General features: G+C 44.9%; 1 protein-coding gene across 1 annotated transcript in view; it reads right to left on the minus strand.

The window, feature by feature from the left end:
- ANKAR (ankyrin and armadillo repeat containing) overlaps positions 1-26,385 on the minus strand; it is a 1,190,398-nt gene that overhangs the window by 116,943 nt on the left and 1,047,070 nt on the right. The window contains exon 27 of the mRNA XM_085646861.1: positions 23,138-23,334. Within this exon, the coding sequence (XP_085502987.1) occupies positions 23,138-23,334 (197 nt within the window). The remainder of the gene's footprint in view (positions 1-23,137; positions 23,335-26,385) is intronic.

Genomic DNA, 26,385 nt, shown 5'->3' on the forward strand with positions numbered 1-26,385 from the left:
AAATAAAAGACTGGCATCGTGCCGGAGGCGACGCCCCCTCCTTGCAGCACTCTGCAAACGCGCCCCCTGGCGAGTTGTAAGTTGGGGAATTAATTCCTCTTCAATACTGAGGGTCCCTGAGGGCCAACTAGCCCAACAGGCATCTCCAGTATGCGCCAGGGAGCTGTGCTGCAGACAGGTGTTCTGAGGCCAAGCCCCTTTTTACACCTCTCTGCAACGCAGCTCTGTGGCGCTTACTGGAGGTACCTAGTGGTCTAGTTTGACCCTAGGGACCCTTAGGATTCAAGGGGACTTAATCTCTCAACTTAGAACAGCCACAGGGCGCGTTTACACAGTGGTGAAGGGAGGGGACGGGGCCTGAGGTGACGTGTGTAAACACGCACTATGGCACGTTTTAAATTGGGGATATAATTTCCCTTCAATACTGAGGGCCCCTGGGGGCTAACTAGCCTACCAAGTGCTTCCAGTAAGCGCCACTGAGCTGCATTGCAGAGAGGTGGTCCAGGCCGTGCCACTTTTTACACCTCTCTGCAACGCAGCTCTGTGGCACTTACTGGAGGTACCTAGTGGGCTAGTTGGACCCTAGGGACCCTCAGGATTCAAATGAACTTAATCTCCCAACTAAAAACGGACACAGGGCGTGTTTACACAGTGGTAAAGGGAGGGGACGGGGCCTGAGTTAACGTGTGCAAAAACGCCCTGTGGCCTGTTTTAAGAGGTAGTTTTAATCCCCCTGCCCTATTATATACTAGGGGCTTACAGAGGAGGTCATGCTAATCACAGGGGGACCCCAACGCATAATGTTCCCTAGTGTATGTAGGTGTTTTCACTGTATTCTAAGTGTCTTTTAACATAGCACTGGCTCTAGGACTGGTTAGTCAGACTCAGTTACCACCAGTATCCGTCTGAAAAAGTTGAGGGTACAGGATGATTTTGCAACAAGGCTTGTTTCTGCACTTCTTTTTGTTCTTTCTGCACGTTATCCTTCTTCCTGCACTTTTCTTCGTCTTTGAGGACTTCTGTTGCTTCTTTCTGCACTTCTTTTTTTTCTTTCTGTGCATGTTTTCTTCTTTCTTCACATGTCCTATCTCTGTAGGCATAGTTAGAAATTAGCATTTAAAAAACCTTTGAAATTCACAGAAAAAACCATAGGTTTCAGGCACATTATAGTTAGGAATTAGCATTTAAAAAACCTCAGAAATTCACTGAAAAAACCATAGGTTTTAGGGGTGTTATAGTTAGCTGGACTTTTCACTTGTACAAAACCATTGAAATTCCCCCGTTATAGTTAGTTCAGCTAACTATAACTCGCGCGCCCGCAATGCACTGCTGATGACGTCACATATTACATCACTCATGACATGGTCAGTGACATCACTCATGACATCACTGATGACATCTCAAATGACATCACTGATGACATCATTGATGACATCATCCTTGTGATAGAGTGGCAGACCTCCTCTCACCCTAATATAACCTTTGATACACACATTCAAAAATAGAGACTACAATTTTCAAAACAATGGACATACCAATACCAGTTACAACAACCTCTTCAGTAATTCTAAGATCCACATACACATCCACTCATTCACCAACAGTCCTATACAGTCACTCATACATGTACTCACTCATCATATGTACTCATACACCTATATATCCTGTTACACAATGCCACTCATCCATAGAGTTACTCACACACATAGTCACTCATGCTAATAAAGAATCAAACTTACATTTACTTGCAGATACAGTTATACACACACCACCACACTTACTTCTACGGAAACTTACACATACTTAGTCTTTTAAACAATCACTTATGTAAACACATACTTATTCATACAGGAACTCTTTCAATCTCTCACTCTCACATATACTCACTTATATACACCAATACTCACATATACTAGTTTAAAACATATGTAGTTACTCATAAAGACACTATTGAGACAGTAATTCACTCACTAACACACCCATACACACACTCATCCACCCATACAGTCCTGCACACATGCTGTCTTCAACACATACAAACAGTGAGTCACTCATTCATGCAACTATGCACTACGTAATGCCCCCCACCGAACCATGCAAACACTCAGACTGATACTCAAAAAACCAACTAATAACCTATATAGACACCCATGTAGCTACTCACCAACCCATGCAGTCACTTATACACAAAGTGAGAGACTGATACAGATATTTACATATTTAAACATTACTCACTAAGCCATGTATTCACTATGATACACTTAATCAGTCAGTTACACAATCAATTTTTCAAAAAGAAATCATCCATTTAGACACTTGTATACCCATTTATTCTTCCATCGACCTTGAGATATCCATATATAAAAGATATTTAATTTTCAGAAAAACACACATTCACTGGATGATGTCATCAGTGATGTCATCAGTGATGTCATTTGAGATGTCATCAGTGATGTCATGAGTGATGTCACTGACCATGTCATGAGTGATGTAATATGTGACGTCATCAGCAGTGCATTGCGGGCGCGCGAGTTATAGTTAGCTGAACTAACTATAACGGGTTTTGTACAAGTGAAAAGTCCAGCTAACTATAACACCCCTAAAACCTATGGTTTTTTCAGTGATATATATATATATATATATATACCTATTCCCTGAAAAAACCAAAGGTTACAGAGACGTTATAGTTAGGTTCAGGTTTTACTTGTACCAAACTAGTAACATTTAGCAGTTATAGTTAGCTGAGCTGAGTGACATCACATATAATTTTTTTAATTTTCAGCGCGAGTTGGGGAGCTAGCGTGGCATGCTGAAAATAAAAAAATGCTCTTTTGGGCATGGGGTGGGCATGTGGTCAGATCTCAGCATGAGATCAGGAGGGGTCGCAGATCCACTGCGTCCCTATAAATACAAGATCAATCAATCAGTCAGGTATTTGTGAAGTGCAACTACTCACCCATAAGGGTCTCAAGGCACTGGGGGTGGGGGGGTGCAGGTTCCAGTCCATCAAGGAGGGGGTCAGTCGAAGAGCCAGGTTTTGAGGTTTCTTGCAAAGGTGGGGAGCGATGTTGTCTGTCTGAGGTGGAGCGGAAGGGCGTTCCAGGCTCTGGACGTGAGGAAGGAGAAGGAGCGGCCTCCCGATCTGGTCTTTCTGGTGCAGAGGACCATGGCATAAGAGAGCTGGGCTGATCGTAGGGTCCTTTGGGGTGCGTGGAATTTGAGTCAGCTGTTCAGGTATGCTGGTCCGGTGTCGTGGAGGGCCTTGTATGCGTGGGTGAGCATCTTGAAGGTGACTCTAGCCTCGGTGGGGAGCCAGTGGAATGTGCGCATGTGCTGGGAGATGTGGCAGTGTCTTGGCAGGTTGAGGATCAGTCTTTTGGCATCGTTCTTTTGCTTGCGGGTGAGGTTTTTGTTTATTCCGGCGTAGAGTGCGTTGCCGTAGTCGAGTCTGCTGGTGACCAGGGCATGAGTGACGGTCTTTCTGTGTTCGAGGGGGATCCATTTGAAGGTCTTCCATAGGAGGTGGAGGGTGTGGAAGCAGGAGGACGAGACGGAGTTGATCTGGCGGTCCATTTTGAGCTCGGAGTCCAGGATGATTCCCAGGTCGTGTGCATGGTCCGTGGGGGAGGGTGGGCTTCTGAGGGCGGGGGGTCACCAGGTGTCGTTCCAGGCCCATGGGCCCATGATGAGTACGTCAGTTTTATTGGTGTTTAGTTGTAAGCAGCTGTTTTTCGTCCATTTGGCAACGGCTTCCATGCCTTCTCGAAAGTTGTGTATGGCGGTGTTGAGTTCGTTGGATACGGAGAGGATGAGTTGGGTGTTGTCTGCGTATGACACAATGTTGAGTCCATAGGTTCTGACGATGGGGGCAAGTTGAGCCATGTAGATGATAAAGAGCGTTGGGCTGAGGGCTGAACCCTGGGGGACTCCGCAGGTGGTTGGTGTAGGGTCCGAAAAGAAAGGGGGGAGTCTGACGTGCTGCGTTCTGCCAGAGAGGAAGGAGCGGATCCAGTTAAAGGCCTTGTCCTGGATCCCTGCATCGTGGGGTCTGCGTATTAGGGTGCGGTGACAGACTGTGTCGAACGCCGCTGAGAGGTCAAGGAGGATGAGGGCTACTGTTTCTCCTTTGTCCAGTAGGGTGCGGATGTCGTCTGTTGCGAAGAGGAGTGCAGTTTCCATACTGTGTTTTTTTCTGAAGCCGGATTGTGAGGAGTTAAGGATGTTGTGTTCTTCGATTAATGTGTTGAGTTGATGGCTTCCTCAATGACTTTCGCTGGGAACGGGAGCAGGGAGATGGTTCTGTAGTTTTTGAGGTCGCTGGGGTCTGCCGAGGGTTTCTTCAGGAGGGGGTTAACCTAGGCGTGTTTCCAGTTGTTGGGGAACGAGGCAGTCGCCAGGAGGCAGTTGATGGTGTGGCAGAGCATGGGTGTGATGGTGTCGGCGGCTTTGTTGAAGATGTGGTGGGTACAGGGGTTGGTGGGGGCCCCAGAGTGGATTGACTTCATTGTCTTCATTGTGTCTTCATGGTGAGGGCTGTCCAGTTGTCAATCGCTGGCTTCAGGGTGTCGGGGTGGTTGGTGAGGGTTCAGTGTGTTAGATGTCTTCGAATTTGTTGTAGATGCTCTTGATTTTGTGGTGGCAAAAGGTGCTGAGTTTGTTGCAGAGGTCTTGTGAGGGAGGGATGTCAGTAGATTCGCTTGTGGGTTGGGCGAAATCCTTGATGATGTTGAAGAGTTCTTTGCTGTTGTGCGCGTGTGTGGAGATTCTGTCTTCAATTGCTTTTTTCCTCGTTTTTCTGATGAGTTGGTGGTGGGCGTTGGTGGTGGCTCTGAAGTTGTTGTGGGCTTCTGTGAATTTGGTGTTCCTCCAGGCCTTTTCGAGGTGGCGGCAAGTGCGTCTGGACTCTCGGAGTAATGGTAAACCATCTGGCTTTCTTGGCTTGGGTGTTGTTGTTTTTCTTGAGGGGGGCTATGGTGTTGGCGCTGTTGGAGATCCATCTGTGCAGTGTTCTGGCTGCGTTGTTGGTGTTGTCGTTTTCCGCAATGGCTGGGGTGGAGTTGCTGAGTGAGGAGGTAAGCTGGTCGTCGGTGATTTTGGTCCAGTTTCTTCGTGGGAGCAGATGCTGTTGTCTGTGGATGGTGGGTGTTCTGAAGGTGAAGTGGACACATCGATGGTCAGTCCATGGGAGTTCGGTGGTGTGGCTGAAGGCGATGGAGTTTCCTGTTGTGAAGAGGGGGTCGAGGGTGTGTCCCGCTCAGTGCGTGGGTTCAGTCACGATCTGCTGGAGTCCAATGTTGTGAAGGTTGTCCAGGAGGGATGTGGTGTTGGGGTACAGTTGGTTGTCGAGGTGTAAGTTTAGGTCTCCCAGCAGGGTGTAGTTGGTGGATGTGATGGCATGTGGGGAGATGATGTCCGTGATGGAGTTGACGAAAGGTCAGCGGAGTCCAAGGGGTCGGTAGATGAGGGTTCCTCGGAGGGTGGTGGTAGGGCAGGCCAGTATCTTGAAGTGGAGGTGTTTCATCAGGTCTGTGGGCTCGTCGGGGAGTGTGCTCAGGTCGAGGGTGGATTTGTGGACGATGGCAATTCCTCCTCCCAGGCGGGTGGGGCGGTCCTTCCTGGAGATCTGGTTTCCTTGGGGAATGGCGATGGCGATGTCTGGTCCCGAGGTGGTGTGGGTTCAGGTTTTGGTGAAGAACGCTACGTCCGGGATGGTGCTGTCGAGGAGGTCCCAGATTTTGGTGGCGTGTTTGTGGAGGGATCGGACATTGAGGATGATGCATTGCAGGCTCTTCCGTTCGGTTGTGTTCTTGTGGGCGGGTTGTGCTGGGTCCGTGTTCTTGGCGGTGCTGTAGGTGTGCCAGCAGCAGTGACAGCTGAATGGTCCGTGGGTGTCGGCAGGTGATGCTAGCTTGCAGTTGTTGTTACGGCCTGGGTTGAGTGCGCAGAGTGCTGCTGGGTAGTAACGTTGGCGGGGCGGTGGTCCAGGGTTCCTGGCGCTGGTCGCGATCGGCTCGTGGACAGTCGCAGAAGGGCTTGCCTTTGGCATGCCTTACATGCGCCAGCGATGCGCCCGCTGCGCGGCCGTGCAGCGGCTGTCATTATGTAGGGGTAGGGAGGGCTGGACAGCTGGGAGGCGGGAGCCAGGAGGGGAGCTGGATTGGGCTGGATGCGCTGGTCGTGCTGGGGGAGAGGGGTTGTTAGGCAGCAGCGGCGGGGAAAACGGGTGGGAAAGGAGGAATAAGGAGGCATAAAGGAGAATAAAAGTGAAATAAAGCAGAAACGCAGAAAAGTGCAGAGAGCAGAAAAGTCCAGAAAATAGATTTAAAAAGAGGGTGAAAACGAGTGAAAAACCAAGCGGAAAGTGTAGCGAGAGAAGGGAGACAGAGGTCCACTGGACCACCAGGGATGAGGTGCAGGTAAACCTGTAGGTGGAGGAGGGCCTCGAACACCAACACTCGAGAGTGCAGAGGCACAGGGGAGGCTTCACTCAACGGTGCAGCTGCGAGGGTGGGGAAGCAATTTTACTGCCAAAGAGTTAGTGGTAATTTCTTTAAATAACTCCAAAACTACGGAACAGATTTACACCATTTCACAAAAAGGTTGCTTTCTGCACCAAGAGCTACTTTTCTGCCAAATTTGGTGTAATTCCGTTCAGACGTTTCAGGCTGTAGCCTTGTTTAAAATTTCGAATAGAAATTAACATGGGGAAAATGCATTTTGGGACTGCCCTTTTTCTCAGACCCCGCTTGACTGATCTCCCCGAAATTTTCAAGACCACAGTTGAAGTGAGCATTGAACCAGTTTTTGCAAATTTCAGGATTCATCAAACGACGCCAACGTTATTGGCAAATCAAAAAGCAATCTTCCTATGGTAACGACATCCTAACTATAACTAGTGACTAGTTGTATATATATATATATATTACCTACTGGCGGTCGCCAGTAGGTAGTTATAGTTAGGACCCTGTTTCCATAGGAAATCCGCAACATTCTATTTTGAATAACTTTGGCGCCGGTCGACGAATCCTCGCGAATTTTTCAAAATAGGTGGGGCGCTACGCTCCGCTCCTACCCTGAAAGTCTCGGGGGGATTCGTCAAGCGGGGGCTGAGATAAAAGGGGGGTCCCAAAACGCGTTTTTCCCATGCATTTTTCCATAGGACCTTTAGACACAGCTACAGCCCGAACGGCTGAACAGAATTACTTGAAATTTGGCAGAGAGCTAGTCCTCAGGTAAAGGAAGTGCCTTTTGTAGGTTTGGTGTAAATCTGTTCAGTAGATTCTGAGAAAATAGCCTTTAAATCAATATATATATCTGAGCCAGCTTACGGTGCGCTTACGGTGCGCTTACCGTACGTGTACGGTGGCGTGCGCGAGCGCGATTCTGATTGGCTCTTAGATCTTAGTAAACATTCGAATCAGTCGAAACCAGGAAGCGGCGGCCGCCATTTTCTCTCTCGCTCTCTGAGTTGGGCAGCAAAAACGAAGCCAAAAAATGGCTAAAGAGGCAGTTTCGTCACATCCTAACCACCCAGCATTGATATAGGGGTCCCCAAACAACCCTCAAGCCCAAAATAAAAAAAAAATTTTTTTCGGAAATTCGCCGATTACGCTTACCGTACGCGTACGGTAAAAATTATTAAAAAAAAAAATTATCCACATTCTCCCCACCCCGTGTGCAAATGGTGCCCGAAGGGCACCATTTGCGCATGGCATATTACACATATCAAATTAACAAAGAATACATTTCAAAAAGATGCGCATAATATGTCCCCCATGTCCGCACGGTGCCACCCCGTGTGCAAATGGTGCCCGAAGGGCACCATTTGTGCATGGCATATAACAACAATAAAATTAACAAAGAATACATTTCAAAAAGATGCGCATAATATGTCCCCCATGTGCGCACGGTGCGCGAAGCGCATCGTGCGTACATGGCCCATCCCGCATAATGTGGGCACGCGGTGCGCGCAGCGCACCGCGTGACCACCGTGTGTGCACGGCACTAACTGCGTAAAGTAGGCGCGCGGTGCGCGAAGCGCACTGCGTGCTCACTGTGCGCGCACGGTGCGCGAAGCGCACCGCGCGCGCACGGAACGAACTGCGTTAACTGGGCGCGCAACGCCACGAATGGCGTAAAGTAACTTAGCATTTAAAAAACCGTACAAATTCACTGAAAAAACCATAGGTTTCACACACGTTATAGTTAGGAATTAGCATTTACAAAACCTTGCAAATTCACTGAAAAAACCATAGGTTTCACACATGTTATAGTTAGCTGGACATTTTACTGATAAAAAACCAATGAAATTCCCCCGTTATAGTTAGTGCAGGCAACTATAACTCACGCGACCGCAATCTTCTGCTGATGACATATGTGTCTTTATGAAAAAAAAATATTTGTAATATATGTATAGCTAAAAATTAATGGAAGAAGACATGGGCAAATAAGTGTCTAAATACAGTATTACCATCAGCAGAGGATTGCGGTCGCGTGAGTTATAGTTGCCTGCACTAACTATAACGGGGGAATTTCATTGGTTTTTTATCAGTAAAATGTCCAGCTAACTATAACATGTGTGAAACCTATGGTTTTTTCAGTGAATATATATATATATATATATATATATTACCTACTGGCGGTCGCCAGTAGGTAGTTATAGTTAGGACCTAGTTACCATAGGAAAATCGTAACATTCTTTTCCCAATAACTTTGGCGCCGGATGACGAAGCTTCGCGAAATGTTTCCAAACTGGTGGGGCGCTCCGGTCAGCTCCTATCCTGAAAGTTTGGGGGTGATTCATCATGCGGGGGCCGAGAAGAAAGGGGGGTCCCAAAACGCATTTTCTTCATGTTATTTCCCATAGGAATTTTTGGAACAGGCTACAGCCCGAACTGCTCAACGGAATTACACCCACAATTTTGCAAAAAGCTAGCCCTTGGTTCAGAAAGAGACCTTTTTTTAAATGGTGTAAATCCGTTCAGTAGTTCCTGAGCAATTCAAAAAAGAGAGGTAAAAAAATCAATTTCCCATAGGAAAATTTAGACACAGTTATAGGAAAAACTGCTGAACGGAATTACACCAAATTAGCCAAAAATGTACTGTTTGGCTCAGAAAGCGACCTTTTAAAAAATGGTGTAAATCCATTCAGTAGTTTTTGAGATATTAAGAAATAAAGATAGTGATATCTATGGCCGCGGTGGATCCGCACACCCTCGCGATCACGAGCTTCATGCTAATTGGCTGTCAACACTCCAAACCAGGAAGTGTTGGTCCTACCGAGGCACAAGAAAAGAGAAAAACAAACGTGCAAAACGCAAAAAGGGGGCAGGGTAGAAACACCCTGACACTGACCCCCTAGGCCTGCTTAGCGCCACAGAGCTGCGTTGCAGAGTGGTGAAAAAAAGGGGCGTGGCCTCTGAACACCTCTCTGCAACGCAGCTCCCTGGCGCATACTGGAGGTACCTGGTGGGCTGGTTGGCCCCCAGGGACCCTCAGAATTGAAGAGGAATTAATTCACCAACTTAAAACGCGCCACTGGCTGTGTTTGCACACATGTCACCTCAGGCTCCACCCCCTTCCTTCACCACTGTGCAAACACGTCCCCTGGTGAGTTGTAAGTTGGAGAATTAATTCCCCTTGAATACTGAGGGTCCCTGAAGGCCAACTAGCCTACCAGGTACCTCCAGTATGCGCCAGGGAGCTGCATTGCAGAGAGGTATTCAGAGGCCACGCCCCTTTTTACACCTCTCTGCAACGCACCTCTGTGGTGCTTACTGGAGGTACCTAGTGGCCTAGTTGGACCCTAGGGACCCTCAGGATTCAAGGGGACTTAATCTCCCAACTTAAAATGGCCACAGGGCGCGTTTACACAGTGGGGAAGGGAGGGGACAGGGCCTGAGGTGACGTGTGCAAACATGCCCTGTGGCGTGTTTTAAGTTGGGGAAATAATTCTCCTTCAATCCTGAGGGACACTGGGAGCCAAGTAGCCCACCAGGTGCTTCCAGTAAGGGCCACTGCGCTGCGTTGCAGAGAGGTGGTCCAGGCCGTGCCCATTTTTACACCTCTCTGCAACGCAGCTCTGTGGCACTTACTGGAGGTACGTAGTGGGCTAGTTGGACCCTAGGGACCCTCAGGATTCAAGGGGACTTAATCTCCCAACTTAAAACGGCCACAGGGCGCATTTACACAGTGGGGAAGGGAGGGGACTGTGCCTGAGGTGACGTGTGCAAACACGCCCTGTGGCGCGTTTTAAGTTGGGAAAATAATTCCCCTTCAATCCTGAGGGCCCCTGGGGGCCAACTAGCCCACTAGAAGCTTCCAGTAAGTGCTGCTGCTTTGCAGAGAGGTGGTCCAGGCCGTGCCCCTTTTTACATCTCGGCAACGCAGCTCTGTGGCGCTTACTGGAGATACCTGGTGGGCTAGTTGGACCCAAGGGACACTCAGGATTCAAGGGGACTTTATCCCCCAAATTAAAACGGCCACAGGATGTGTTTGCACACATGTCACCTCATGCACACCCCTCCCTTCACCAGTGTGCAAACGCGCCCTGTGGCGCGTTTTAAGAGGTAGTTTTAATCCCCCTGCCCTATTATGTACTAGGGTCTTACAGAGGAGGTCATGGTAATCACAGGGGTACCCCAACGCATAGAGTTCCCTAATGTATGTAGGTGTTTTCACTGTATTCTAAGTGTATTTTAGCATAGCACTGGCTCTAGGCCTGGTTAGTCCGATTCAGTTACCACCAGTACCGGTCTGAAAAAGTTGTGGGCACAGGAGGACTTTCTGCTCCTTTGTTGGTTCTTTTTGTACATCTCTTCTTCTTCCTGCACTTTTCTTTGTCTTTGTAGACTTATGTTGCTTCTTTATGCATTTCTGTTTTTTCTTTCTGTGCGTAGTTTCTTCTTTCATCACGTCCTACCTCTGTAGGTATAGTTAAAAACTAACTTTTAAAAAACCTTTGAAATTCACTGAAAAAACCATAGGTATCAGGCATGTTATAGTTAGAAATTTGCATTTAAAAAAACCTTTCAAATTCACTGAAAAAACCATAGGTTTCAGGCACGTTATAGTTAGAAATTAGCATTGAAAAAACCTTAGAAATTCACTGAAAATACCATAGGTTTCAGGGGCGTTATAGTTAGTTGGACATTTCACTCGTACAAAACCAGCGAAATTCCCCCGTTATAGTTAGTTCAGCTAACTATAACTTGCGCGCCCGCAATACACTGCTGATGACTTCACATATTACATCAGTCATGACATGGTCAGTGACATCACTCATGACATCACTCATGATATCTCAAATGACATCACAGATGACATCATCCTTGTGATAGAGTGGCTGACCTCCTCTCACTCAAATATAACCTTTGATATATACACTCAAAAATAGAAATTAACATTTTCAAAACAATGGACATACCAATACTAGTTACAACAACCTATTCAGTAATTCCAAGATCTACACACACATCCACTCATTCACCAACAGTCCTATACAGTCACTCCTATATGTACTCAGTCATCATATGCACTCATACAGGTATACAACCTGTTACACACCAACACTCAACGATAGAGTTACTCACACACATAGTCACACATGCAGAGTAACAAACATCCATTTACTTGCATATACAGTGATACACACACCACCACACTTACTTCTACAGAAACTTACACATACTTACTTTCTTAAAGAATCACTTATAGAAACACATACTTATTTATACAGGAACTCTTCCAATCACTCACTCTCACATACACCAATACTCACACATACTAGTTTAAAACATATGCAGTTACTCATAAAGACACTATTGAGACAGTCATTCACTCACTAACACACCCATACACACACTCATCCACCCATTCAGTCCTGCATACATGCTGTCTTCAGCACATAAAAACAGTGAGTCACCCATTCATGCATCTATGCACTAAGTAATACCCCCACCAAAGCATACAGACACTAAGACACTCATACTGATACTCATAAAAACAACTAATAACCCATATAGACACTCATGTAGCTACTCACCAACCCATGCAGCCACTTATACATAAAGTGAGAGACTGATACAGATATTTACATATTTAAACATTACTCACTAACCCATGTATTCACTAAGATACACTTAATCAGTCAGTTATACAATACATTTTACACAAAAAATCATCCATTTAGACACTTATATACCCATTTAGTCTTCCATCAACCTTGAGATGAACATATATAAAACATATTTAACTTTCAGAAAAATACACATTCACTCGATGATGTCATGAGTGATGTCATGAGTGATGTCATTTGAGATGTCATGAGTGATGTCATGAGTGATGTCACTGACCATGTCATGAGTGATGTAATATGTGATGTCATCAGCAGTGCATTGCGAGCGCGCGAGTTATAGTTAGCTGAACTAACTATTACGGGGGAATTTCACTGGTTTTGCATGAGTGAAATGTCCAACTAACTATAACGCCCCTGAAACCTATGGTATTTTCAATGAATTTCTAAGGTTTTGTGTAAATGCTAATTTGTAAATATAACGTGCCTGAAACCTATGTTGTTTTCAGTGAATATATAACAAAACAATCCAATATCAGCAACCAATAGCAATCTTGACACTTTTTCCTTTGAAAAAACCCCATTGAAACCTAAATCTATTTTTTACACCTGTGATGCCGAGAGACAGCCTTGTTATTTTTGCTGACAATGTCACAAAAGACCTTAAAGTTCTAGCCCTCAAAAGCAGTCAAGATTTCAATCAAACATTTAATGCAAACAGAAGGGACTACAACATCGTCATGAAAAAAATCAAAGAAAGACAAGACATTGTGGTCAGATGGTCAGATAAGGGTGGCAATGTGGTTCTGTGGCCGTTGACAAAATACATTGCTGAAGCACAGAACCAACTGAGTGACAGAGAATGCTATAATCGCATTGCACCAACCACCCTCATAGGAGTCAAAGAAAAATTTCACAAATCTCTTTATGAATGGAGAAGCCAAGGACTCCACACCAAACCAGAATTTGATTTTCTTAAAAATGACTATCCAACCACACCACAATTGTATTTAATTCCAAAAATACACAAGAACGCTAACGATCCACCTGGCAGACCAATTATATCTGCTATTGGTGGACTGTTTGAAAACACCTCACGATTTATTGTTTTTTTTCCTCCAGCCCTTTGTCTGTGACTTACCATCTTACATTAAGGACACAGGAGATTTCTTGACTAAAATATATGATACTAAATGGCAAGATGATTATGTATTTATGACACTAGATGTATGCTCGTTATACACAAGCATTAGACACAAGGACGGACTACATGCGCTTGAGTATTACTTAAGCAAAAGACCAATACACTTACATGGACACACTTTTATGCTTTTGCAAATGGCTGAGTGGTGCCTTGAAAACAATATCTTCATATTTGACAAATTGTTTTACAAACAACTACAGGGCACAGCCATGGGTACTTGCTTCGCCCCCAGCTATGCTAATTTGCATATGAGCTGGTGGGAGGAGCAAGTACTCATGCCAACACACAGTATGATCATGAAAGAAAATGCAATTATCTACGTCAGGTACATTGATGATATTTTTGTTTTATGGCGAGGTACACAAAAAAGCGCAGTACGATTTGCACAAGAACTTAACAAAAACACACTCAACCTTTCTTTCACCAGCCATGTCAGCAAAGAATGTATACAATTTCTGGATATAGAAATGTATATAGAAAAAAACAAAATTCAAACAAGAACATATAGAAAACCCACAGCAGGCAATGCCATCCTGCACGCCAATAGTTTCCACTATGATAGTGTCAAAAAGGGTATTCCCTATGCAGAGTGCATAAGAATGAAACGTAATTGCAGCACGGAAGAGAGTTTAAACAAATCTACCAATGACCTCTTCAATAGATTACACAACAGGGGATACGAAACCAAACTTCTAGCCAATGCCAAAACTAGAAGTGAGACAATCACCAGAGAAGAACTTTTATTCACCAAAAAAAGAAACAACCAGACAAAGCACGAACCCACTAGAATAGACAAGCCGAGATTGATCACAGGATTTAATGCGTACCATGCCTCCCTGCGTAAAATCCTGTATAAACATTGGAACAACATAAGAAATGACCCTATCATAGGACAAACATGTGCCAAAGTCCCTCCAATTAGCTTCAGACGTGCAAAATCCATGTGCCAGGAGCTGGAACGCAATGCGCCTACCATCACCAAAAAACCTAACTGGTTACAAATACCAAAGGGATTCACTAAATGCAGTAAATGCAAAGCATGTAAGCATGGAACGAACACCAAACTAGTTCACATGCCCTTCAGAAACACACCATATGAAATAAGAGGGAGTTTCAACTGTAAGACAGATTTTGCAGTTTATGTCTTACAATGTACGTGTGGCAAAAACTATGTGGGAAGCACCATTCACCCAGCACACGTCCGCATCCTGCAACATCTTAGAGCCATCATGAACAATGACCAAACATACCCAGTTGCGAGACACATAAATTCACAGCATGCCGGTAGATCCCAGGACCTATCCTATTTTGTCATCGATAACATCCCAAAAAACCCTAGGGGAGGAAACAGACAATTGACACTGAGGAGACTTGAGTCGAGATACATCATTCTCCTCAATTCCAAAATCCCACATGGGATGAACGCCGACGAAGCTCTTAGTGTCCATCTTTAACATTAATTACCTCTCCGCTCTTACTGTTCCTTTCCTCATAGCGTTCAGTTCCAATATGCTCTAATTCTTTATCTCTGCCATACCCTTCACTGTTCACTCTCTCTGTAATCATGAATACTTGCCCTAGATGAAATTAGAACTATGTTTATCACGCAATATTATGTTAGACTAGTATTCACTTTGCCCACTTGGGCATTAATGATACTAATAAAGATAAAAACAGTCCCTTTTAATGCAATGAACAAATACCCGTACACTCTTAGTACTCATTTTTTTCTCATAGTTGGGACTATTAGCGATCTCTAGACAGTACTCTATATACACCTCTACACCAGGGTATTCATTTTCTTTGAGTACTTGTACTACATGACACTAGAAAAGAAGAACAAAACACACTCTTCCACTTTTCTTAGTGTTCTATATTTTTTCGCATGGGCGAGCCTACACAGTGGGATCATTGATACACTTATGAGGTTGCAATAATGTGTATACATACGAAATGTTTTAATTTCTTGTTTTCTCTTTCCACTGTTATTGTGTGACCATATAAACATAGTACAGTTTTTACTTTAAACGTTATATATGTTATTTTATTTAAGTCAGTTTCTGTACCAAACAACAAACTTGGTCTGTTTTCTAGTTGCCATAACAACCAAACCTAACATGACCTTCACTATGTTTTATTACGTTTTTTTCTGTTGCTATGACAACCCTATGAGAGTGAAGAGACAACGTGTATATATAATCTTGTAAAACCAATTTAGAACTGGATGCAGTGAACAAGGCGGTTGCTCCCGCCGAAACACGTCTGTGCTAAGTTTGGAATAAACTCTTTCTTTGCTGAATTGCTCACGGAGTCGGTGCCTGTTTGTTGGACGCTGTCAGGATTGTATCATATATATATATATATATATATATATATATATATATATATATATATATATATATATATATATATAATTACTACTTCCTCTTTTCCCTTTCACTTCAGTTCTAGCTCGAAATGTATATTCTGATGTATACTTCAAACCACAGATTCCTTGTATGAAATTGTGCTATTATTTGAGGATGGTAGAAGCCCCACCCAAGTAACATCCACAGACTTGTCACAGTAAACCACGAAAGTCACTTAATTAACCTGTGCTTGATCCTCAGGCTTCACTTAGAGCCAACGTGTAAAGTGTTTATGCAGCACACAAATGGTGGTATCGTGAAAACACAATACAAGAAAAATCCCAAACCCACTCTTTTATTTCCACACAGTAAAATTCCCAAACTTGTGCCCCCATTATTGAAAGTGGCGCTACAGTACTGGAGAAGGGCACTGTAATAGACCAAGGAACAGACTCCCTATTCCCCTAAAATCCCAATTTTGGGTATGCCTTTACACCTAGAGACAGTAACACAAAGACATATACATACTTGGCTGGAACTGGGAGTGGACTCAGTCGGGATGCTATTTGCAGATGGCGAACTAATGAGTTTCTTTTATATGCGAACATAGCAATATATGTACGATCTACGTGGGCACCCGAGGGTGCAGAACCCCCATCACCCAAATTAGTACATATGCAATATTTAATGGGGAACGGAAGCCACCTCACCAAATGGTTATCTCATGGGATCTGAGCGCACACGGCAGTCCCATTGCAGATGCTCCAAGATAAATGGAATATAGATATAGGGAGGGTGCAAACCGACAAGGAATGGGGTGTAATTCTTGAACACCCAAGGAAGGTATCACGCAATCAGAAATTTAAGTGTGATGTATGTTCCCAGAAATAGCGGATGTATGTCCACGATGCCAGAAAACTGTAGCAGACCTATTGCACACGATATGGACCTGTCCCAGACTGATACCATGCTGGTTAACGATAAATACCATACTAAACACGGTGGCCCTAGAACGTAAGGAAATATCACTTGAAAGGTACATATTGGGCCTTAGCCCTAAGCTTACAAGTGGAAATCCCACATGTAGATTTGTTAATTTGGCACTGATCTTAGCGAAACGAACAATAACCATGAGATGGAAGGCGAAAAAAGCACCAGCAGTGTCGGACTGGTTTAATGAGATGGTTAGATGGGGCATAGCGGAAAGTATTGAGCTGCAGAGAGAGGAACGCAGAGGGCTACGTAATAAACCTATCACAATGGAGTGCAATGTGATGCTAGAAGAGCTTATAGCAACTGAGGTACCAACTAGTTAAAAGAATGGGAAGGATCCAGTGCTAGTCCTGGTGATGTACTGGGCATGATACACACCATCAGAGGATGTGGGAGACATGAAAGGTAGTAGATAATTTTTGAAGACAATGCATTTATTGTGTATTAAATCAGATGTGGGTAAGAAACAGGGGTAAGGTGTTATAACAACTGACTAATAGCTAGCCTGGGGATGCAGGGAAGAGGGAGGGGGGAGTTATGTTTAATGCAATGTTTGGTTTTGAAACAGGACGGCCAAATGAAACATAAAGCGCAGTTATACTAAGCTCTTTGCACATAAAGAATAAATGTGAAAGTTATGGAAATGATCCAGAATGTACTGTGGTTATATATAACAATGTACCATTGTATAATAATTATTGTAGAGAGTATTGATAACAATTAGATAATGTTACATATTCCAACTTTAAGATGTATACATATGACGATGTGCAATAGGAGCTGTATAGTTTAGAAAGTTAATAAAAAAAATGTAAAACAAAAAAAGAAAAATCCCAAACCAATTTAGAAAATAGAGTAATTGTAATAAATTAAATGACACCAGAACAAATAAAATCCAATCAGTAGAACCAGAGTGATGATTTTTTTTTAGTGACATCTTGAAGATCAAAGTGCCAACCATGGGTATCTAGTCATCTGAGCCCGAGACAAAGTGAAAATGTAAGGCCGACCACAGTGGACCACAGGTCAGATACAAGGGGTGAATTGGTCCTGGTCTTGACTTACCTTTGGGCTTAGGGAACATTTTCTGATAACGTCTTGAAGAAGAGTCTTCAACAGGGCAACCCAGCAGGCGGTGTCTGGGTAGAAGGCGTTGTCATTGGGGAGCCGCTTGACGAGGTCACAGTGAAGATTTTTACCTTTGGATTTAGATGATTTTTTGAAGTTGGATTCTTCCTGCAGGACACAGCTGCAGGGTTGTAGCTGAAGAGGGCACCACAAACCCAGATACCTTCACCAAGAGGTCCAGCTGAAAAGGATTTGCTGCGGTAGAAAAGAAAGTAGCAGAAGCTCAGTCAGGCCGACCGGTGAATCGGCTGGTAGGCAGGTCCCAGTCTTCTGTGTGTCAGCAGTCTTTCTTGAAAAAGCATAAGTCCCAACTTTTTGGGTTAGGCAGGAGCAGCACCACCAACACTACTTCCAAGAGTCCAAGATCTGGGGGTCCCCATTTGGGGGCCTAGAACCCACACCAGCAGAGCCCCCCAGCAGGGTTCAAGGCCTCCGGACCTTGTTTTGTCCATATAGCTCACATAGGGCGTCAGCCAACAAGCCCTTGGAGTCACTCTGGTGGTTGTGGCTTCAAGGAGCTGGTCCAGTTTTCCTTCAAGTAGCAAGGCAGTCCTTCAAGAAGCATGGCAGTCATTGTGGCAGCAGGGCAATCAATCAGTAGAATTGCTGAGTGCTTCTTGTCACCCATGAGGGTATCCAGGCACTGGGCAGAGCTTTGAAATTCTTCCACAGGTCCAGGAGTGTACTGAAGAGTTGGTGTGAGGATTCAATATTTGTGCCTGGTGCCAGCCTTTGTGTGTAGGGGGCACCCTGTCTTACCCCCATATTTGGTTCTAGAAAGTTCTGTCCTTCCGCTGTCAAAGCTCCAAACTGCCTGGGGTGACAATAGGCTGGAGGCAAGCCCTATGAGGTGTAAGTGGGGCAGTGCAGAGCTCTGCTCTCAACCAACCTTTGTGTCACTGTCTGGGAGGAACACATAAACCCAAATATTAGAGCCATTCATAATCATGTGACCCGGAGCATTGGAAAAAGGCACAAATGGTTGTGACAAGAAAATGGTAACTTTCTAAAAGTCAAATCAACACTGACCAAAGAGTGCCAGTACTGACAGTAATCTTGAATAGTATTACTTTTGTTTTTGTGGTCACAGCTCTGAATCAACATGATCACTTTTTATTTTTTACAGTGATTGAAACATATTTCTGTTACTCAATTTGAAATACTGTCAAACACATTCAGGCACCACAAAGTGATAACATACACATAGGAAAGCGTATCCTGTTTGGACTCAAATGAATTGTAGTTTAAAATCCTCTTCAATGTTAACATCAGATTTGAAGTCACAATTCTTCTCAGTCCCAGTGTCAGCCAATAGGAGAGATAAACCTTACAGTAGTTGTTTTTCACCTACAGGGGCATGTAAAACTTAAACCTATATGTCCTACTTTTTAAATACCATGCATCCTGCCTCATGAGCTTTTAGGGCCAACCTTAGCGGTGACCTATAAGTATTTATAAGAAAGGTTTAGGCGTGGCAAAATATTTCGAAATAGCAGTTTAAAACAGCACTACAGGCTACAGTTGCTGGCCTGAGAGGTTTAAAGTGCTACTTGAGTGAGTGGCACAATAGTCCTGCAGGCTGACTAGTAGTATTTAATTTACAGGCCCAGGGCACAGGTAGTACCAAATACTAGGGACTTACGAGCAAACTAAATATGCCAATCAGGTGTAGGCCAATTTTACCATGTTTTAAGGAGAGAGCACAAGCACTTTAGCACTGGGTAGCAGTGGTAAGGTGCACAGAGTCCTAATGTGAAAACAACAAGTTCATAAAACAGGAGGGGGATGGCAAAACGTTTAGGGAAATACAACACCAAGGATATCAGGTCTAACATTCCTCATCTTTGAATATTCCCTATGTTGCAGACTTGATCATGAAACATCTCTCCAGCAGTGCTCCAGTGCTGGCTCCATACTGCACCGGAAGTGATAGAGACCGCAAATAAGTGCAAACCATGCGCAAGGATATCAGTTATTTTCTGTGCCTTCCTACATTGATCCAGAGTTCTGCTCCTAATTTAATCAGTCTTCCGATGACTTCCAAACTAAATCCAGTGTGCTTGGGAATGAAGTCCCCTCTTAAAACAAACCGATTTCAAAACATGCTGTGGCTTTAGAAAGCAGCTGTCAGTTACAGACCATCACAAGGTGTATCGCTGGTGTCTGGGCTTAGGACATGAATCGAAGTCCTACGATAAGTGTGCCATCATGGTCCCAAAGGTGATCAGGGACCGAGAAGCAAAGCTATATGTTGCTGACCATAAGAAGAAGTTGCGGCTCGCATATATGTCCTGCTCCAAGTTATGGGCGACATCAGTGATGTCATTTGAGATGTCATGAATGATGCCACTGAGCATGTCATGAGTGATGTAATATGTGAAGCCATAAGCAATACATTGCGGGGGCGTAAGTTATAGTAAGCTCAGCAACTATAACTGCTGAATTTCTATGGTTTTGTACGAGTGAAATCTGAGCCTAACTATAACGTCCCTTTAACCTTTGTTTTTTTCAGTGAATTTCTTAGGTTTTTTAAAATTCTGTTTCCTGATTCTAACGTCCCTGTAACCTTTAGTTCTTTAAGTGAATTTCTAAGGTTTATTTAATTCTATTTTCTAACTATAATGTCCCTGTAACCGTTGTTTTTTTAAGTGGGAGAAAGGGGGTGGGACCAGCTCTCAGCAACCCCACTGTGTGGGACATACTGTAGATAACAGGAGGGTTTATTGGCCCGTAATGACCCGAGACATACAAGGGGACTCCATCCCCCAGCCAGTAGTGTGCCAGGAGGCGTGTTTGCAAAGTGGTGGACAAAGGGGGCAGTGCCTCCAACAACCTCTCAGCAATCCCGCTGTGTGGGACTTACTTGAGGTAATAGAAGGGGTAGTTGGCCCCCAAGGACCCTCACCAGCCACAGGGACTTCATCCCCCAACCAGTAGTACGCAAGGAGATGGGTTTGCAGAGTTGTGGAGAAAGAGGACAGGGCCTCCGACGACCTCTCAGCAATCCTGCTGTGTAGGACTTACTAGAGGTAACAGGAGGTGTTGTTGGCCCCCAAGGACATTCAGCATCCAAGGGGAATTGATCCCCCAACCAGTAATGCACAAGGAGATGGTTTGCAGAGTGTTGGAGAAAGGGGACGGGCCTTCAGGGACATTCCCAGGCCAGACATTTTTTTCTGTTTTTTTTCTTTTATTAGGGGAAGGGTGCTGTGTTGCCGCCCTTCCCAAGACCTATTTCAGGGCTGGGAACCCAATCTCCCCGGCCCGGCCTATTTGTAATAGGGAAGAGGGGCTGCCCGGACCCCCTACCTGGGCCGATTTCAGCCCCGGGAATATCATCACCGGGCCTGGCTATTACAAATGAGAGAGGGGGCTGTGCGACCCCCCCCCTCCCTGGGCCAAATTCAGCCGCAGGGACACCATCCCCCGCAGCCTGGCCCAGGACACCCACTCTCCACTGGGGGCAGCCTGAAGGCCGTAGCAGTCCCTGCTGTCTCCTCACCTCCTGCAGGAGCCAGCATTGCTTTCAGACATATGGAGCTGCTAAACATGCAGATCCCTGTGTCTGAAAGCAATTCTGCTCCGCTTCCAGCAAGTCAGAGCATTTCTGAGCTCTCGCTTGCTGGAAGGGGAGCATTTTCTATGGCTTGGCAGGAGCGGTGAAACTCCTGCCAAGCCACAGCAAACAGCTATGTTCCAGGTTTGGCAATGCGGCCTCCCTCCTTTCTTGGATTTTGCCCTGGGAGGTGGTGGTCCTCTGGGAGGTGCGGGGGCTCCGTGCGCCCCCTGCATTCCATTGTACTAAGGCGGTGTCAGCCCCCGGAGCTGCAGGAGGGGTCTGTGCGGCCCCCTGAACTAAATTTAAACAACACCCTGGGGGTCTATGTAGCCCCCTGCATTCAAATGCTGTAAGCCAGGGGGTGTGGGATGCCCTTGCAGGCCCCCTCCACATCCATATTTTCTTGCGCACCTGGGAGATGGCAGTCCCCAAGGAGCAGGGGTGCCAAGTGGGCACCCCGGCAAAATAGAAAGCATTACCCCCGGGATTTGGCCCACCCGGGGGTTCATTCTAAAGAATTTTGCAGCATATACGCGGATCCACCTATGCCTTTGCGGCACAATTGACCCCTGTGGGACCAGTCCTAGGAGGTCAGGGTATTCCTACCCTGCCCCCTTTCTATATTTGTTTAAATTTTTTATGGGACTCCACTCATGTTAAGTCCCAAGATGGTTACCAACACTTCCTGGTTACAGTGGCTGCTGCTAACGGATGGGGGTAGTAGGCCAGGGGGAGGAATGTCATTTTTAATAAATGACTTACCTTTAATGGTTGCCCGCTGGCTCTCCTCAGTCCTTGTTCTCTTCATCTCCCTGTCCCGTCCAGCAGCAGCAAGAAGCACCCGAGCAGAAAGGCTCCCCTGAGCCAATAAACAACGCTGCAATGGAATGTTGTGATTGGTCTGAGCATTGTGGATCGGAGTTCAGACTGGAACAGGGAGCCTGTGCATGTTCCTGACAAGGCTGTGAAATGCAGGCTCGTAGGAACATGCAAAGTGTGCATGACCTGTTTGGTCGGCCCATGATGGCCCCCCCCCTGCTCTGGCCAGCAATAGGAAAAATAAAATGATAATAACGAAATGTTATTATCATTTGAATTTTCCTTTTGAGCAGTGGGGCGATGCTCATCTGCCTTAGCGGAGGAGCTGCCACTGCCTGGCTTAAGTGTTGCAAGCCAATCAGATTTCAACATTGGGACTGCTGGATCCGTGGAGGATATGCATTGGTATTTACCTTAATATTTCTAAAACTACAAAATGGATTAACACCAAATCACAAAAAGCACGATCTGTGGACCAAAAGCTAGCTTTCTGTCTAATTTGGTGTAATTCCATCCAGCAGTTCAGGCTGTAGGCTTGTTCAAAGGTCCAATGGGAATTAACATGGGGAAAAAGCGGTTTGGGACTCCCCTTTCTTCTCGGCCCCCACTAGACAAACTACCCCGAAACATTCCTCCAGAAAGCCGTTGAAGTAACGGGCAAATTGTTTGGGAAAATCTCATGAAGATTCATCAACCGGCGCCAAAGATATAGGCAACTGAAAATCACCTTTTTGATAGAAACTAGTTCCTAACTATAACTACCTACTGGTGACCCATAGTAGGTAATATATGTACATATATGTTCATATATAATGCGAAGAAATTTGTAACTTGTTTTAAATTTGATGATAGAGATGAGAATCTGATATCTACACTACACTGTACCGACTGAGGGGGATATGAGAATCACAAGTACAATATGATGGCAACTTCTGATTTTCTCTTTGACTTTTGACCTTGTTGATGAAGCAATAAATGAAATAACACACAATTGCTGATTTTTGCAGCATTACCTTATAGATGGTAACCCCACTTGCTTTTGCCTTTCAAAGTCCTTTATAAATTCCGTAGAGATTCGAGCGTCTTCGTTTAGATTGCTTCTTAGCAGGTCGAAAACTGCTGGTTTACGCCTGCACTCCATCAACAGATAGCGATGTGCTGTTCGGTTAAAAGATAAATATCCAAGAGCATTTGCACAGGCAACACGGACCTAGGAACACAAACACTGCACTGTTAGTGGTTTACTTAGGCATCTCGTAGAGAAAATGATCATTTTTAACCTCCATAAGTAACCTTTTGTCATTTGCAGTCACTTGAAGGCCCTGTCAAGGTTTTTCACCACTTAATTAGTGTTTCTTATTTTTAATATTTTTATTTGGTTTTGAAAGTCATGACAATAGCGGTACAAACAGGTGCCCAGTACAAACAAGTAAACAAAGCAGAAGGGCATCAGTACTTCAGGTGTTTCCAAATAACCCGATGACAACAATGGAAGAGAAAGCAGAGGAGCATTAACGATGTGATGGGCATGATAATTCAGGTTACATGAATAAGGTGTTTTGGAATAAGAGCACATCATCAGCATCATTGTGCATAACCAGTCCATATTAATTGATTCAGCTACCCTACGCTTTGTAAAACTTACGCGGGCAGCTCCAGCTTTTATATGTAACTCTTTCTGCCACCATGTTTAGATCCATTCCTACTTTCCATTTAGCCATAGCTGGTGTCCGGAGGGCCCACCAGTGTTTGGCCAGATCCCTCTTTGCTGTCACTAAGCCCAAGTTGCAGAGTAATAATTTCGTTTGTGGGAGGTCTAGGTCATTGGGTATGCCTAAAAGTATACATTTGGGGTCTTCAGGTAATGTCATCCCTAATACTTTACTCAGTTCTAGAGCACTTTTTGCCAGAATGAGAGTATAGCAGGGCATGTCTAGAGCGTGTGAAAAAAGTCTCCCCGTTTTCCCCTATATCTCAGACATTCTGGTGAGGATGCTTTTCCTATTTTGTAGAATTGAGTTTTATCATAGTAAATCTGGTGAATGATTTTGAGCTGGATGACTCTCAGCCTGGATTTAATCACTACCTGTCTTGGGAACATAAACACAGCTTGCCAGCCCAGATCATCCAATTCGCCCAGATTGTTATCCCATTTACGTCTAAATTTCTTTAGGGTGTAGGGCATATTATTATTATTCTTAACAGCTTTATATATGGAGGAGACTGCTTTCTTCATTAGTTCCCCCATCAAAAGTCTACCCTTTAGGGGTGCATACTCCGGGAGATCCGTTTGAATGTTTTTTTTCTCTCCAGGCCAGCTGTAAATATTTATAGCGTTGCGTGTAATTTAGTTGAAATTCTTTTTGACGGGACGAAAAGGATATCCGGGCACCTCCTACAATCAAGTCTTCCACCCTGGACATACCAATATGGTCCCAGTCATCAAACGCCTTCAGCTTCCCAATTTACTTAAGGTACTTTTCCACTCACAGCAGAGTTTCCAGAATGATTTTTGTGTTTGTCCCAGACATTTATTCACCTTGCACTAAGGTGAGGTGAGGTTTCCCAAAAAGCATGATCTCTTGTCCCTTTATGCTGACGACATTCTGTTGTTCGTCAGGACCCTGCATCCAACCTAGTCCTGATAATAGGTGACATTATCCACTTTGGCAATTATGCTTGCCTGTGGATTAGCTGAGAGAAATCTGAGATATTTCCCCTTACGTATGCCACACAACCGCTCTCTCAGGACTTTCCTCTGGCATGGAGAGGTGACTCAGTCTACTATCTCTGCATCTCTGTCGCCAGCCCACTATGGCTCATGAGCGGTGTAGCTTCGCTCTCCTTGACCCTGAACAGTACTACCTTGCAGGCTCATCATCATTCAGTTTACTGGTCGCCTGAGTTGGACGGCCCTATATCTCCTAATTGAGAGGGATCAGCTAGAGATGGGCCTTCTCGCCATAGCACTAGCTACCTCGCTTCCACAACCCATTAGTGGAATCGAAACTAGGAGCTGCACAAACTGAACAAAGTTGTCGCTGGCTTTGAGCACTGGGTAGCATCCGCTTTACTTCACTGCTGTGCCTGTTTTTGATAACCCATGCTTACCTACAACCTTAAATGGAGCGGTATGTGCTACTTTGCGTGGCCTTGGCATTGTCACATTGGGACAGCTCTTTTGGGATGGCTTCTTTCTTACGCTAGAGCAGTTTCGGGCTCTAGGCGATCTTACCGTGCATGACTTATTCACTTTCTTCCGACTGCACTACACAGCCATGGCACAATGGCCGGATTTCCCCATCAAACAAGCGAGTTCCCTCACCCCTTACACAAATGTATCTTTCAACCACCACTAGAGGATATGTTTTCCGACTGTAAAGCATTACAGAGGAGCTACTCCCTGGGGCGGTGAATGACCCCAGGGTGAGATGGGAGTCCATCCCCAGAGAGGGGGAGAGCATCTCTCAGAGGGTGTATGGGAGTGCTAGTCACAGACTCATTAGTTTTAATTTCATTAGTCAGGTCTATTATACTCCACAGCGTCTGCACTAAATCAATCCCGCTCGGTCCTGGATGTGCCCGTACAGCTCTACAGATCCTGCAGACTTTCTGCACCTAACCTAGGCTTGCCCCCTATACAGTCCTACTGGTCTGAGGATGTTATTGTCTCCCAATTCCTGTGTGCACCCTCCACGCTTCTATGTTATGGTGTAGATGTTCCTCGCCCTAGAAGACTAGCAACCTTGCTGGTGGTGATTGCTTAATATAATGTAGCACTGGCTTGGCTCAAGGGCTCCCTTTCTAAGCATCAAGACTGGTTGAAAGATGCCACTTTCTTTAATGATCAGGCAGAAACATATGCATCGCTGTTAACTTCTAGAGCGAGGCCTAAAGACATATGTTACAGCAAATCTTTTTACCTAGAGCAACCGCAGCCCCTATGGGTATGTGGCTGCTCCCTTCTGAGTAGTGTTGGGAAAGCTGATCCGCTGCCTTTGTGGTTGTGTCTTATGACTGTTCTGTATTGATTTTGGTGTAGAATGTTTTCTTTCCCTTCCCTTCTTCCTTTTTTCTGTCACCACGCATCTCGGTTGCTGGTTTAGGGATTGTACTGACCCACTGGGCCTATGCTGTTAGCACTCTTACTGTGCCTATTACGCTTACGCTACTTGATATCAATATGTCCTGCTTTCTGTATCATTTTTAAATTAACTATCATGTATATCACAAACTTCAATAAAAATATGTTAAAATTAAA

Source organism: Triturus cristatus, chromosome 3_2 (assembly GCF_964204655.1).
Source record: "Triturus cristatus chromosome 3_2, aTriCri1.1, whole genome shotgun sequence".
Taxonomy (NCBI): Eukaryota; Metazoa; Chordata; class Amphibia; order Caudata; family Salamandridae; genus Triturus; species Triturus cristatus.